This window comes from Drosophila willistoni (genome assembly GCF_018902025.1).
Source record: "Drosophila willistoni isolate 14030-0811.24 chromosome 2L unlocalized genomic scaffold, UCI_dwil_1.1 Seg72.1, whole genome shotgun sequence".
NCBI lineage: Eukaryota > Metazoa > Arthropoda > Insecta > Diptera > Drosophilidae > Drosophila > Drosophila willistoni.
The window spans coordinates 2,033,615-2,048,243 of NW_025814049.1; the positions used below are offsets into that span (position 1 = coordinate 2,033,615).

At 34.4% G+C, this 14,629-nt stretch overlaps 2 protein-coding genes across 2 annotated transcripts; one reads left to right on the forward strand and one right to left on the reverse strand.

Annotated features, from left to right (window-relative positions):
* The first annotated feature begins 219 nt into the window (after nucleotides 1–219).
* Nucleotides 220–3,267, forward strand: LOC6646285 (dymeclin). The gene is made up of 5 exons (XM_002068790.4): nucleotides 220–589; nucleotides 659–1,856; nucleotides 1,917–2,492; nucleotides 2,552–2,674; nucleotides 2,740–3,267. The coding sequence occupies exons 1-5, from the start codon at nucleotides 447–449 to the stop codon at nucleotides 2,887–2,889; spliced, it is 2,190 nt and encodes a 729-aa protein (XP_002068826.1). The 5' UTR covers nucleotides 220–446; the 3' UTR covers nucleotides 2,890–3,267.
* A 5,296-nt stretch (nucleotides 3,268–8,563) lies between these two features.
* LOC6646284 (kunitz-type serine protease inhibitor nigrescinin-2) lies at nucleotides 8,564–9,143 on the reverse strand. The gene has a single exon (XM_002068789.4). It carries the CDS (start codon nucleotides 9,108–9,110, stop codon nucleotides 8,769–8,771), a length of 342 nt encoding a protein of 113 aa, XP_002068825.3. The 5' UTR covers nucleotides 9,111–9,143; the 3' UTR covers nucleotides 8,564–8,768.
* Between the last annotated feature and the right edge of the window lie 5,486 nt (nucleotides 9,144–14,629).

Genomic DNA, 14,629 nt, shown 5'->3' on the forward strand with positions numbered 1-14,629 from the left:
AAAATCTGAGTAAACAATATTTCTCAGAAACAGAACCTTGAATAAGATTTAAATTTTCACTTCACTTCAAAACAGTTTGTACCTTACGTTTCGTTGAATTTAAATTCTGTGTAGATATGCCTTATGTACATTTTACTTTTACTTGATATTTACGTGTCTTGGCTATCTACATGGTCTGCGGTCGCTATCGACTTATCGATAATTTTGGCTCTTCTGTTGTTGTTGTTGTTTTCTTTAAATGGGTGACGTGCACGTCTTACAAAAATTGTTAATAATATTAACTATTAACTAGACTAGCCGGTCGCAATCAATGCAGTAGGCGGAGAGAGAGAGCGCTAAAGAGAGACAGTGAGCCAGCGACTGTGTATGTGAGAGAGAGACTGCAGAGCGTGCAGACTTCTCCATCCTAAAAACAAATCCTCACCCTCATAAAAATAAAAAAGAAGATGGGTATCAATGTCAGCAGGACAGCGGATCTATCGTCTAATGAGTGGCTTCAGCGATTTGTGGGTCGCCAACACATTGCCCACGATGATGAGGTCTATTGGAATCAGTTGCTCAACTACAACATTGTCTTGCCGGAGACCAGGTAAACTCGTCAGATTAAGATTGCCGACGTCATCAACCTTAATCCCCCTTTGTATCGTTTTTGTTGCAGTCAGGACCAATTAAATCTGGATTCGAGACTAGAGTCGTTATGCCAATCGTTTATTGGTCATAATCTGAAGACGGGTAACTTTGGCTCTTTGGTCACCGTGTTTCTAGAGAAGACCAGCGAGCTGTTGTCTCTATCTGATCAGGAAAGCAATCTGCATGTGTGGCAAACCTTTAATGCTTTGTTCATAATACGCAGCCTGGTCAAGTATATCAATGAGACGGGTTCAGAGTTTCAATTGCTGCAGCATTTCGAGGCTATGCCTAGTGCCGAGTTAGCGGCAGTCGAGACGGCATCAATTGCCATAGAAGCTACCACCAATGAACAGGCAGGGGCAGCGGCAGCGCCGCTGGCTCCCATCATTGTGGATGGAGCTAAGTTTGAGACTTTCATTGATGCCCTGGTCAATTTGATAGTGGTGATTCCGGTGAAAGAGTTCACCTATCATCTTCATTTGGAGGCCGTCAATATGTTGATTACCCTGCTCTCGGTGCATTTGTTTGCCCCACAACCAAGTATGGACAAATCCCTGGTCTTTCGCACTGTTTTCAAGTGCCAGCATGCCAATGTCCTGATGTCGGCTCTCCTGCATTTTGTGTCCCGCCTGAATGAAGTGCCACACACCATGTTTGGCTCCAGTTCGGCTGGCTCCTTTGTCTTTGGCATTGCCGAATCTTTGCTATCGATATTTTCGTTTCGCAAGTCACAGGATTTACTGAAACCCACAAATCAAGCCGTGGGCGCTAGTTCCAGCCTAGAGATCTGTCAGCAATTTCGCTCTCATTACCCATTGGCCAATCAGAGTCTTTTGCTCATTCTGATATTGACCAATCATTGTACATCGCAAGAGAATCCCTATCGAACGAGTCTCTTTGGATGCGCCGACTCAAAGGATTCGCCGCGATCGCAACAACAGCAGTCACCAGTATCATTTCAAATAGATTTCTCTGCCGTCTATGAGACACTGAGTCGCATTGTAACCATCGATCAGGCCACATTATTGTTATATTTACTTCTACATCGGAATGAGCGTTTCTATCGTTTTGTGATGCAACAACAGGATTTGGAACATTTGGTCATACCCATTCTACAGACATTGTACAATGCTCCCGATAGCAATTCACATCACATTTACATGTCCTTAATTGTTCTTCTCATACTCAGCGAGGATGAGGGCTTCAATAAGAATGTTCACACAATTGTAAGTTGACTTTGAATCATCTTAACGAAAATTTCTAATCCAAGTTTATATCTTCTGCAGATGCTAAAGAACATATCGTGGTATACAGAGCGTACTATATCGGAAATTTCATTGGGTGGCATTCTCATACTGATTGTTATACGAACCATACAATATAACATGCTAAAGATGAGGGATAAATATTTACATACAAATTGCCTGGCAGCATTGGCCAATATGTCTGGACATTTTCGTGCCCTTCATCCATATGTGGCGCAACGTTTGGTGTCTCTCTTCGAGACACTGGCACGTAAACACACACGTTTGGATGCCCAACTAAAAGAGCCTGCATTGACCATTAATTCGCACTCAACCAGCACGGAACAGGATGGAAACGCTTCGACGACGTCAATTGAAGGCGGCAGCGGTGCCAATGTGTTTGTCAATATGTCTGGAAGCACACCGGAGGATATGCTGCAGGATTTAAGCGTTTTAGAGGAAGTACTGCGCATGGTATTGGAAATATTAAACTCCTGCCTGACAAATCAATTGGTCTATTGCCCAAATTTGGTTTATACGCTACTCTATAAGCGAAGTGTTTTCGAGAGCTTCCGCAGTCATCATGCCTTCCAGGATGTTATACAGAATATCGATATGGTAATTAACAAAATCGTTCGCTATATTTCTCATATGTTTAATGTGATCTCTCCCTTTAGGTGGTTGGTTTCTTCTCCTCACGCTTGCAACGTGTCCAAGAGCAACGCGGCGAATTGGGGGTAAATGAGGTGCTCGAGGTGATATCTAAGGGAGCCAGCCAATGGTCCAGCGATCGTTTAAGGGTAAATATCATAAAGTATTTTCTGAAATTTATCTAAAATGATTTCTTTTCTCTTTTTACGTTTAGAAATTTCCCGATCTTAAGTTTAAGTATGTCGAGGAGGATGCTCCCGAAGAGTTTTTCATTCCGTATGTCTGGACGTTGGTCTGCAAATATGGCTGTGTGCATTTCAGTTCGGAGAGCATTAAAAGTGTTACCACAGATATAGCCTGCTAATAGTATGCCACGCCTACAAATGCACCCTCACACACACAGACCATCTAATTTTAGCTTCCTGAACGTACTAAAGTAAAATCTAATCCAAAGCCAAAAAAGTTGATTTCCCTGTGTACATCTTCTCGTTGACTCTACTATATATACATATATATATACTACACCCATAAAAAGACCGAAAAGTTAAGCTCCACTAAACGCCTATTGATCGATTCAACTAAACTAAACTAAAAAAAAAAGAGATAAATTGAATATATTAATATATTTACAATGTATATGTTAGTTCTATGATATTTATATATATATATAAATATGTATATGTATGAATTATATTTAGCAATTGGAAGAAATGTCTATAAATTATATATTAACTAAAGTTGATTTAATGTTTTCATCTTTTTTTAATTCTCCATGCCACGTTCGAGTTTCATTAGCTGAGAGATAAGTTTTTTTTTTTTGGTGTGTCAGGTGACTGAAAATTTGTCTTATCTATAGATAAAACCAAAAAGAAATTGTCTCTGTGTATGCTTATGATTTTAGAAATGTTGTTAGGTAGTTAAACTCATAAAAAGGGCTTATAATTTAGATGGCAAATTGTTCTTAGGACTAGGTCATGTACGTTGAGGATATATCATTATGATCGGTTGAAAGTGTAGATATTCTGCAGTCTGTACGAACATTTATAGCTAAATGGGATGAATATTAAAAGCATACATTATATAAAATCAAATACCATTGTGGAAAAAAACAAGAAACACAAAGAAATTGTTTTAAGAAAAACAAGTAAATTTATAAATGCCTTTATGAACAAGAAAGAAACAGACAACTTGTGCTTTAAGTATTTCTCAAATTTTGAATATTTATGCTTAATTAATTAATCATTGCTTATAAATATCTCTCAAATGTTATCTATGTATGTATATGTTTTTCTTCTCAATCTGTTCATTAGAGTCTTCTGAAATACTTCAACTTTGATAGGAATAATGTATACATTTTATGAGACATTACTAGGAATATAATTTACGGCAGCTATTTGGTAAAAATCTGCTATTCAAAAGCTTTGTAAATAACTTGAGTTATTATATATATTGAAATCGTATTAATCTATTGAAGATTAAATAGGATCTTTCAGAAGATACAGATGGAATTTGCTTTGTGATAAGTTGAATGAAAGAAGATTGCAAAACCAAGCTAAACAAAATAGAATTCATTCTTGAATTGAAAGGATCTCAAAATATTTCATTACATCAAGTACTTACTTAAGTATTCGAAAAAAACGATTAAGTTCTGATGATACAAGGAGTTAGAGCATATTTTTAATAATTCTGCCAAAATTTCAATCCGTCACCGATGTAGATGGACTCCGGTGTAAATTTCGCATGTTCTTTGCTTGAAAGTTCGAAACCAATCTTCTTTAATTTTTACATCCTTCACAAATTAAACTTCACATCAAAAATTATTATTTAAATGCATTATATTGTCTAAGATTATAGGTCAATTGGTTTTTTCTTTATTTGAAGCTAATACTGCACAACAATTTGATGAAAAAATTAAATGAATTGAATTTGTTAATTGACAACGGTACCAAAACTTAAAATTTAAGTTAATGTTATTTTCATTTTTGCAGGATTTAGTAAAAGAACATATTTCTGGTTTTAATTTAACATGTAACCTAACAATCGCAAGATAAATTATCCTATGGGTCAGATATTGCTGTTTTGGGTTTTCAATATTTTTGAAAAACCATTTACTAAACATACAACTTTTATCTTCTAAATTGTTTTAATGTTTTATTATTGAATTCTTTTGAACTACTTGAAACCGCCTAAGCCCAAAGAAAGCATACAAATGGTGCAGGATGCAGGATTAATAATATCTTTGCGTTATATGTAACTCAGTTTCGTAGATATATTTTAATTGTTGATATAAAAAGTCATCTGACTGACTATATAGTGAAGACTATATCATGAGAATGACTATTCATCCAGTCAAGGGCATATATAAGCTCAGGCCAAGCCTCTCTGGTCTCTGGTCGTTGCCTACGACTTCGATAATGATGATGATTATGCCGGTTGCCTATTTACACTTCATAATGCATATTTGCACTATCTGCAGCAACAACAATTGCAACACCAGCAACAACAACAAAAACAAAGAACTGACGACGTTTTACTGCCTACAACAAAAGTTCGTTGACTTGTGTAGTTCCCCTCCATCGTCCATTCAGAAGTGGAAGGGGAATTTTGTGGTCGGCAGACTGACTCTTATTTGCTGCTGTTGTTATTGTTATTGTTGTTGTTGTTGCTGTTGCAGTTGTTGCTGCTGGTTCGCTCTACGTGCCTTAAATAAATAAATTGCCAATTGCAAACTAGCGAAAAATAAGAAATAAAATAAAATAAAAAAAAAGAAACAACACATTAAAGTTGCCTCTTTGTTGTTGCAACAAACCTAACTAATAAAATTCATTTACAGAAAACGCGGAAAATTTGTTATTGCTAGTGCTGATGTTGTTTTTCTTTTTGTTGTTGTTGTTGTTGCTGCATTTTCATGTGTCTGCTACGTTTAGCGCATTTTAATTAATTTTGTTTTGTACGAAAATATTTCAAATTTCTTTCTATGCGGGTTAAAAAAGTTTATTGACTTTTTGTTAATGTTAATATTGTTAGCCATTTTGCAGTATGCACAATCAATAATAAAGAATTTTCTAGAATTTTGCGGTAGTAACGAACTTGCAACATAGTTTTTTTTTCAGCAATTGTTGCGCAGCAAAACAACTGGCAACAAGCAGCAGAAATGATTTAGCAATAAACATTGTGAATTAATAAAATCAATAGCTAAATTATGACATCGATAAATATTATTTTTGGCATTTTTCATAGCCGGTTGCCGGTTGCGTTTGTTTTTTGTTTTTGTTTTCATGTTGCAATCGCCCGTATTTTGCTTAGCAGCAGCAGCAGCAGCAACATCAACAACAGTTCAGCTCATACGGTCATTGATCCATACATTGGGGCAGGGCAGGTCCCGCAGAAAAACAAAACACCAAATTGGAAATTTGCCCTCGTCTGCATGGCCAGAGGGGGCCGAGGAGCGGTCGGGGCTTTGGACTCACGCTTCAGCGAACGCGTGGCGATCGTGGCACATTGGGCTAAAAATAATCCATTTAAACAGAACGAGGCTCAATCTATCAGAAAAACTTGATTTTTGTTTGAAATCCCAGATGAACAGTTCAAGACTTGTGAAATAATTAAGGAAATGATTACATTTATTTAAAGATAGTTTTGAGTTTAAATTATTTTTATCAAAGATTTAAAGTTAACGGGGCGTATGATTTCTTATTTCTTTAAGAAAATGATTACATTTTGTTTAGAATGACATGCCTCAAGTAGATTAATTTAAATTATCTATGTAATTAAAAATGTTATAGCCAACAGGGCGTATGAGTTTGCGAAAATTGTGAAATCATTAAGACAAGAGATTAAGTTCATTTCACTTAAAAAAGAAACAACTGTTGGTTTAATATCTGAAATTCTGAACTCATCATGTTCAGCTATATCAGCCAACATGGCGTATGAATATAGTAAACAATCAAATACTTATAAAAAAGATCAAACAATGACAAATAAAAGACAAATCTGCATCAACATTTTCTTTTCGTTTGTAAAGATTGCAAATACAACATATGAAAGAGCCAACAGTGCGTATGAATTTATCAAACTGAGATATATATACAGAAACCCATGGAACTTTTTGGACCACCTTCAAATATTGTTCATCACATTTGACCCACTGTCCAGCTGTCCATTAGAGAAACATGAATAATCTTTTAAAAATATGCTTAAAAATGCTTTTGTTTGTTTGACTTTAAATTGTTTTGCCCTTTTTTCTTGGTCTTTTTTTTCATTTCTGATTTGGCTGGGTTTTTGTTTATTGCCAATCGATTTAACATAAATTCGCACCTTTTTTTTCCTCAATTGTTCATAAGTTTACTTGAAGTTGACTGTATTGATGATTTTGTAGATGTTGTTGTTGCCGCTGACGTCAGTGGTCGTTTTTGTGGTTTGCCTAGACCCAACTAGGCATTCATTGATGACGACCTTTGTCGCTGCTTTATATGTACCCATTGATCTTGTTTGTCTAACCAGTTGAATTGTTTGACTCGTATTTGCATGTTTGCCATAAGAAATTGTTTTTGTCTTGGGCCATTTCCAAGTGAAATCTATGAAAGTTGAGTAGCCCGCGGCATGAATCAACCCATAGTACTTTAACAACAACAACAGCAACATCAACAATAGTAAAAATAACATCCACAACAACAACAACAACATTGTGGTCAAGTAATGTGAGTGATCTTCTGAAGAGTGAGGCCATAAAAATCTTTGGTAGGCTAGGTCGAGGGCATCTTTAAATATTTCTCTGGAAATTTCTTGAATTTTATAGAAACAGATTTTAAAAAAATTCTCTAGTTTGTATTCTTTGGTATTTTAAATACTAACTAATATTATTGTAAAGACCATTTGATATACATATGCCTTAAACTTAAATTATTGGGAATAAAATTAGGAAAAACCTAAAATTTGTTTTTTTGTATATGTTGTTAATTCAATTTAAGAATTTGTAATATAATAAGAATAAAATATTAAGCAACCTACTAGACCCTAAAGTTAAATATACTGTAATATCTATAACTAATTTTAAGCTGGGTATAATAGAATAAATTTTTATTTGGAAGAATATTGCATATGAAGAGAATATTATGATACATTCCATTTACAGTTTTTACAATTCGGCAAGCACTTCTTTGGTCCATTTGGTTGTAGTTCTCAACTAGTTTTAGCTTTAAGTAATCATATACATATACATATTTTTTTGTTCATGAGTGTAGTATTCAATCCATTTTAATTTGGACAGTTTTAGTCAAGATTAACAGCTGATTCTTAAAACAGATAACCAAACAAACTGCTCTACATTTTTCTGCTGCGATTGAGATTGTCTTCTTGGCCTCAAGTCGGCTAAATCACAAAGTTAAAGTTACAGATTTTGACAAACTTCGAAGATTAAATGAGCAAATTTGTAGGGCAAATGATAAAATTAATAACCTTAATTCGAAACTTTATTCTAAACATTCAACTTTAATTTAAGAGACAATACAAGTTAAATTTAAAATTCAAGAATTTTGTTGCAATGGATGTTTACGTTCTTATAGAATACAATTTATGCCATAAACTTTAGTTTTTACTCAGCTTTTTTAAATTCTTCTTAAAGTAAATAAAGTATCCCATTTTTTTTTTTTTGACTTCTAGAAAATTCTAATGAATTTCAGACTGAAATTCTACTTTGCTAATGCGATTCAGTAAAGTTAATTGCTTAGTTTGTACACTGTTCTAAATTTGTTCTTACATTTTGCAATATTTAGCCCTCAATATTGAAAAAAAGTTTGTTCCAATAGTTCTACTTTATTTAGTTTTGCAGAATTAAAAAGATCAAGATTTGCAATTTGAATCTTAACTTCTGTGCTTAAAAAAAACATCTAATACAGTTTATGTTTTCAGAACTTATACACTTTTCCAAATTCATTTTCTTCACAGATTTTTGGTTTTTGTATAAAAAAATGTCAACTTTATTTAATTTGTTTATCACAATAACTTAAGAACTAACTTATTATTAAAGTTGCGTGCTTAACAAGGTACAAGAAATGATGCATGAAATTAAAAATCAAATTTGTAACTAAAGCGAAAACTTTATAAATATGTGTAAAGAAAATGGTAATGATGTTGTGTGTGTGTGTGTCTGTGTGTGTGTGTAAATGCTGCCTTTGGTTCGCTACTTTTCAGAGGTCGCCTTTGGCAACACCTCCTTCTCCTCACATGCTGCCTACATGCTCCCTACATGCCCTCGCAGGTGGACATGCAATCCTTGTAACTGGCAAAATTGTTCTCATTGCCGTCACAGCCACCGAATTTGAATTCAACGCATTTTTTCTGCTCCGGATCGTAGCGCCAACGTGGAATCAAAGCACGGCAGACACCTTTGCGTGCTGGCATCAGACAGAATTGCTCCGGATGGGTGTTGCGTCCCGTGTTGGCCACATCATCCAGGGAGATGGCATCGAAAAATTCACTAACATCATCGTACAGATCCATGGGACGAGCTTCTGATAGATTATTGACCAGCATGAGGATTAAAAGTAGCGGCACAACTACACAGCTTAATTTACGATCGCACATTTTGTTTTCCTTTGTTTTTGTTGTGTTTTTCCACTATATTTTTGCACAAAGCTTTTTTTCTTTTTGTTTTTTTTTAGGAAGTTGTTCACCTGGCAATTTGCAGCTCTTGACTGATTGCATTACATGTTGGCGCTTTTGGTTTTATACAATGGACGTGACTTGACGAACGTCGCTACGAAAGACCACCATCGATCTACCCAACCAACCAACCAACCATCGATCGATGGACTCAAAGACACAGTTGGAGAAAAGCTTTCGATTTGGTCCGACAACATATGAGCCGCTCTTTAACTTGGCTCTCTCTCTCTCTCTTAACTTTGGCAATTGGCAATGTGTATTCAGGCTGTACTCATTTATTGAATGTGACGTAAAGGAGCTTAGAATTGAGAATCTTACACTAATCGAAACAAGTTTCATTTAGTTCTTGTTTAAATTTCATTTTGAAGCATTTACAGTCTGAAATTTGAATTCACAGGAGAATAAATTTTAAATTATCTTGGTTAATAATAATCTTTAATCATCCTATTATTTATTTATCTTTGTTTTATGTATTAGCTTTAAATTTCCCAAGTCCCCAAGTCCCAAGAAGCTTAAAAATAGGATAAATCTATTTGTCAATTCTTCCTTTCATTGTCTTTATTGTGTCTCAGTTTAGTTAGATTTTAACAAAACATTTGGTCCTATCTATAAAGAGATTTTGCTTGTAGGTATCTTTTTTATTAAGAAAACTCCAAGCATAAAATAAAATAAAATAAATCACCAATAAAATAAATCACCAAATTCAAACTTCAAACTATATTGAAACCAAAATGAAAAACATCTGTTTTTTTTTAAATTATAAAAATATGTTTACTGATACTTTAAAATATAATAAACAACGATTTTCCAAAATTAATAAAAATCTTCTTAAATGATTTTTCAAAAGAATTGTTGTTGTTATAATACAGAAGTCAACTGTTTGAAAGAATTACATAATGATTTGCATTTCCTTTGCTTAAACTCTTATTATATGATCGTTAATTACACAGGCCGACATTTTCGAGGTCATGAAAAAGTGTTCCAAGTTCAATAGGTCTTTTATAGTAATTTGGGGGTGCTGATCACGGCCCTGTACTTAGTTTTTGCCCATCACGTCAGGATTTCGAAAAAAATGCGTTGGAATTATTCAAAATGGCCTCATTTTCAATATTTTCTAGTATAATATAAACAAGTTATTATACTCAAAACGTTATTATTTTAACCTATTAATATATTAGGTATGATTTAAACGCAATTTACACAAAATCAAAGAGGCGTTTCTTTGTTATCATGCACTTTGGATATGGTTCCAAAATGAGTAAAATTCGAACCAAAAAGTATGCTACAGGGATTCGAAGAATTTGCAACTTGTTAATTTTAAAGAATTATTGTAATTTTATGCATCTAACAAATTGTTTATAAGTAATGTTGGCAAGCAACAGCTATTTTTCTTAAATAAGGAATTCTACAATTCGTTAAAAATGTAGAAAAACAATTTATATAATATACTTTTGGGTGCCTATTTTCCAACCCTAGATCCCCTAATTTCACAAAATCTGGACGTGATAAACAAAAACTGAATATGCAGTCAGAATCAGCGTACCCGAATTAGTTAAAAACACTTCTCAGGTTAACGTCACCAAAAATCATGTCGGCCTGTGTTATTTGTTTGTAGACCTTATATAAAGTAATCAGGCCCTTTCCTTGCTTTCGAATGCTTTTTAAACATCAATAAATTTCATTTTCTGTTTGAAATTAAAATTTAAATATATGATTTCTAAGCAATGAACGATTTAATATTAATTTAAGTAGACAAACTTACTTGGAAATGAAGGTTAAATAAAGGCGAGAACAATCATCGTTACAGATTATGAAAAGAGATGGATAGAGAGATTTGGATTATGAAAAGATTTGGATTCAGGGTTGAACATGCTTAAAAAACCATATTGAACAATTTAAATCAAACCTTACGTTCTAGCCAACTTGTGTCTTCGAACCACCAAGATCTATTATCAGCAGACTTTGCTAAAGCACATTCTAGTCGCTATGATATATTTTAAAAGTTTAAACATGTTGGGAATAACAAGTAAATGAAGCGAGAATGATTGAGCGACATTCAAATTAGGGTAGTGAAAGAAAATGTATTATTTCTCACTGGCTATTTTTGGATTTCAATTATTTCTAAAACTTATATTGTTGATTTGATTAAAATATTCAAAATCTCTGGTTTAGCAAACAATTTAAATACTTCAATATTCTAAATATTCTAGTCACTCGTTTAATATTCAGAAACTTTATGAGATCATTTCCTAACCGGGAAACATTGTTTCGTTTTCTTAACCGTTGCTATTCGGAAAGGTTTTTCATCTCATTTGCAGCTAGCCGCATTTGTTTATGACTTTAGCCTTTAGAAACACACACACACATCCTGACATAGAGAAAGAGAGTGAGATAAAGAGACATAGAGAAAGGGAAAAGAATTGCCTGATAATAAAATAAACAATTTTAGTGTTGTGTTGACTCATTTGAGAATTGTCTGCTTACCAAGAGAAAGCGAATGGGAGGGATGGAAATGAAGTGAGGGGGAGGTGAAGGCCAGGAGTCATAGCCAAGTTGGTGGCATTAATTTGTGCAATTGCCTGAGGGGCAAGCAGATATCTACGAGTTGAATGTAACGCATAAGCAGGTGAAGGCAATGTTGATGATGATGCTTTGCCAGAGAAAGAGAGAATCAGAGAGAGAGAGAGAGAGAGAGAGAGAGAGAGAGAGAGAGAGAGAGAGTGAAAGAGGGGGAGGCTGTGAGGTAAAAGCAAGCCCAAGTATCTTCTGGTCATGATAAAAATTGCATGAGCTTGCACTTGGCATTTTATGCTGTTGCTCTTGCTGCTACTGCTTGGTTCTATTTCTTCTCTTTTTCTACGGCTGTTGCAGACGTTCCCAAGTTGCAGTCAAATTTTCATTTTTCCACTCACGTATTTCGATTAAATTCTCATTTTGGTCATAATTTTCCAGTTTTTACGTTTGCCTCGGCATTAAATTGCCCGGCTCCCGTCGCACTCAGTCACCCACCCACTAACTCACTCACACTCTCTGTGCGTGTATTGCATTAAAGGAAAATGCCAGCGAATACATTTAGAAAATTAAAAGTTTTCCCACCTATCAAGACACACAAAAGTAAGTTTATTTTACTTTACTTTACTTTTCTTCACCTCTTCATTTCATTTCTTATGCCTGGCTATTCTAGGACCACATCGGAGCTCCTCAACTGCGAATTGTCCTGTTATGTTTGTATTATTTTTCTCACACATAAATCAATTTCGAAGGCTCGACAAGTTTTATTATTGGCTGCATAAATCCGTTAACAAAGCCCAGCCACCTGATGCTCCTGCCACATCTAAGTATTTGCTTTCCTATCTCTTTTTTCACTCCCCCTTCCCCAAGTGTGTGTGTGCAAACGTGCGTGGTGTGTGTATGTGTTTGGCTAATTTTCCTTTTTCGCTCGTATTCCCTCGTAAGGGAACTGGCAGCAGCAATAAACTTTTGCAATAAATTGAAAAATACAGCGACATATGCGTTTGGATTGGAATTGTTGCATCAGCCCTAGAGTATGCAATGATTTTATATAGCAAGTTTATAGAAAACTTTATTGTCCATCTTAGGGCTGCAAATAATTTCAAATATTCAAAGAATGCAATGAAAATATGATTAACTAGATTCATTCTGTTAATACTTTTAAACAGAATTAATAAAATTTTTCAAAAATCATTCCCAATATCGCACTTTGAATAATGTTAAATGTTACTTAAACTGTATGTTAAATTAGAAACCCCTTGAAATAAGGTCCTCTTAAGGATGCTCTATTATTTCACCTTAAGTTCTACCTTAGGTTGCCTCGAAGGTGCTTTAAGATGCCTAACCGTCGCCTTAAGGTCTTCCAAATTGCACTATTAACAAAGTTGAGTGAAAAGACGACTTCAAAGTAACAATTACATGGTTTGGTTTAAGGAAAAAATGTTGTTAGATAACATTTAGTTTCAAATAAAATTTCAGAAATAGTCGTTGAGCTATTGTAATACACTAAAGAGAAAGCTTTAGGCAAACATTAACACATTTTTGTTTCAAAAAATGAAGAACTTACTTGTTGGTTGGACTTTTTCCTTAATTTTACATTGTTTCATTTTGGTAATTATAAAATTCTCTTCATCACTCACTCAACATAAATTGTCAAACTAATTCGACCAAAATTTCTGGCTTATTGGTTGACAAATTTTGATCACTTTGCTAAGGGCCAATATAAACGAAATATGGCAATAATATAGCAACTGCAATGTAATTAAATTACTTACCCCAGGATACAGTACACACACACACACAAACTTACATCACACATAGGAAATGCGTCCTTTTAACATGTTCGTAAACGCAAAATACCAATGGGTCCACTCAGAGAAATCTATCTATCTGGCCGGCTGACTGGCTGCCTGCCCAGGCCAGACCCAGAGGCATATTTCCATAAAGCCACCCGCAAAATAACCGCTGTCAATATGCAGATTAACGCATCAATTACATGACACGCCAAAAGCGTTCACATGGCCAAACCAGTGAGAGGGAGAGAAAGAGGCGGACAAAGAGGGAGCGAGGGATGGGTTCCAGTTGGCAGTTGTGTTTATTAAATTTCGTTGGCGGTGGAAAACTGTTGCATGCAACATGCAGAAAAATGTCATTTTGCTACAATAATTTAATTAATTGCAACATTTTGAGTCGCAATTTGAATTCCATTCCATAGCCGCAACAATTTGCACCATTATTCCTCTAAATTAATTCCATATAATTGACTTTGGCTCTCCACTCCAGTGGTCAGTCACTTGTCCCATCTCCAGCATCAGCTACATACATACATTCTTGTCCTTCTTCTCCTGTTTCTGCTTCACCAACTTTTTGACTCGTTTATTTTTTTATGGGCGTCGCAACACAGAAAACATAAAAACGTCTGTTGCGTGTTGCATATGGAAAATTGCCAAAAACAAAAAGAAAAGAAACAAAAAACCCACGCTCACAAAAAAAACCCAAAAAAAAAAAGAAAGGCAAAAGAAGTTGCAAAAGGAAATGTAGCCAAAAAATAAAAAAAAAGAACGTACTAAAGGACAAGGCGGGACAGGGTAATGGCAAATAGCCATGACAGGCAGAACAAGAAGAGCTAAAATTTCAAATATATATCGAACATGATTTCACCCTTTAGTTTAGCCAATTTGAAATTGAATTTATGAAATTCTATCATATTATTTATCAAAATATAAACATTATACTTACTTAGTTAATGCTTATTTATTAGCTTTTGCTTAACAAGTTAAAAAAGATACAACAATGAAAGTTATTGCTGTATTTAGTGTACAATTTTATACATATAATACAATATAAATAACATCAAAATATTATAAAGTTTATTGATGTATTTATATACATACATACATAATAGAATATAATTATATGAAAAATGTTAT

Excerpts from the sequence above, each read along its gene's own strand:
- LOC6646285 (XM_002068790.4), top strand. The coding sequence starts at position 447 with ATGGGTATCAATGTCAGCAGGACAGCGGATCTATCGTCTAATGAGTGG. Across the intron at positions 2,493-2,551 it reads TTATACAGAATATCGATATG|GTGGTTGGTTTCTTCTCCTC; the intron begins GTAATTAACAAA and ends CTCTCCCTTTAG. Across the intron at positions 2,675-2,739 it reads GGTCCAGCGATCGTTTAAGG|AAATTTCCCGATCTTAAGTT; the intron begins GTAAATATCATA and ends TTTTACGTTTAG.
- LOC6646284 (XM_002068789.4), bottom strand. The coding sequence starts at position 9,110 with ATGTGCGATCGTAAATTAAGCTGTGTAGTTGTGCCGCTACTTTTAATC.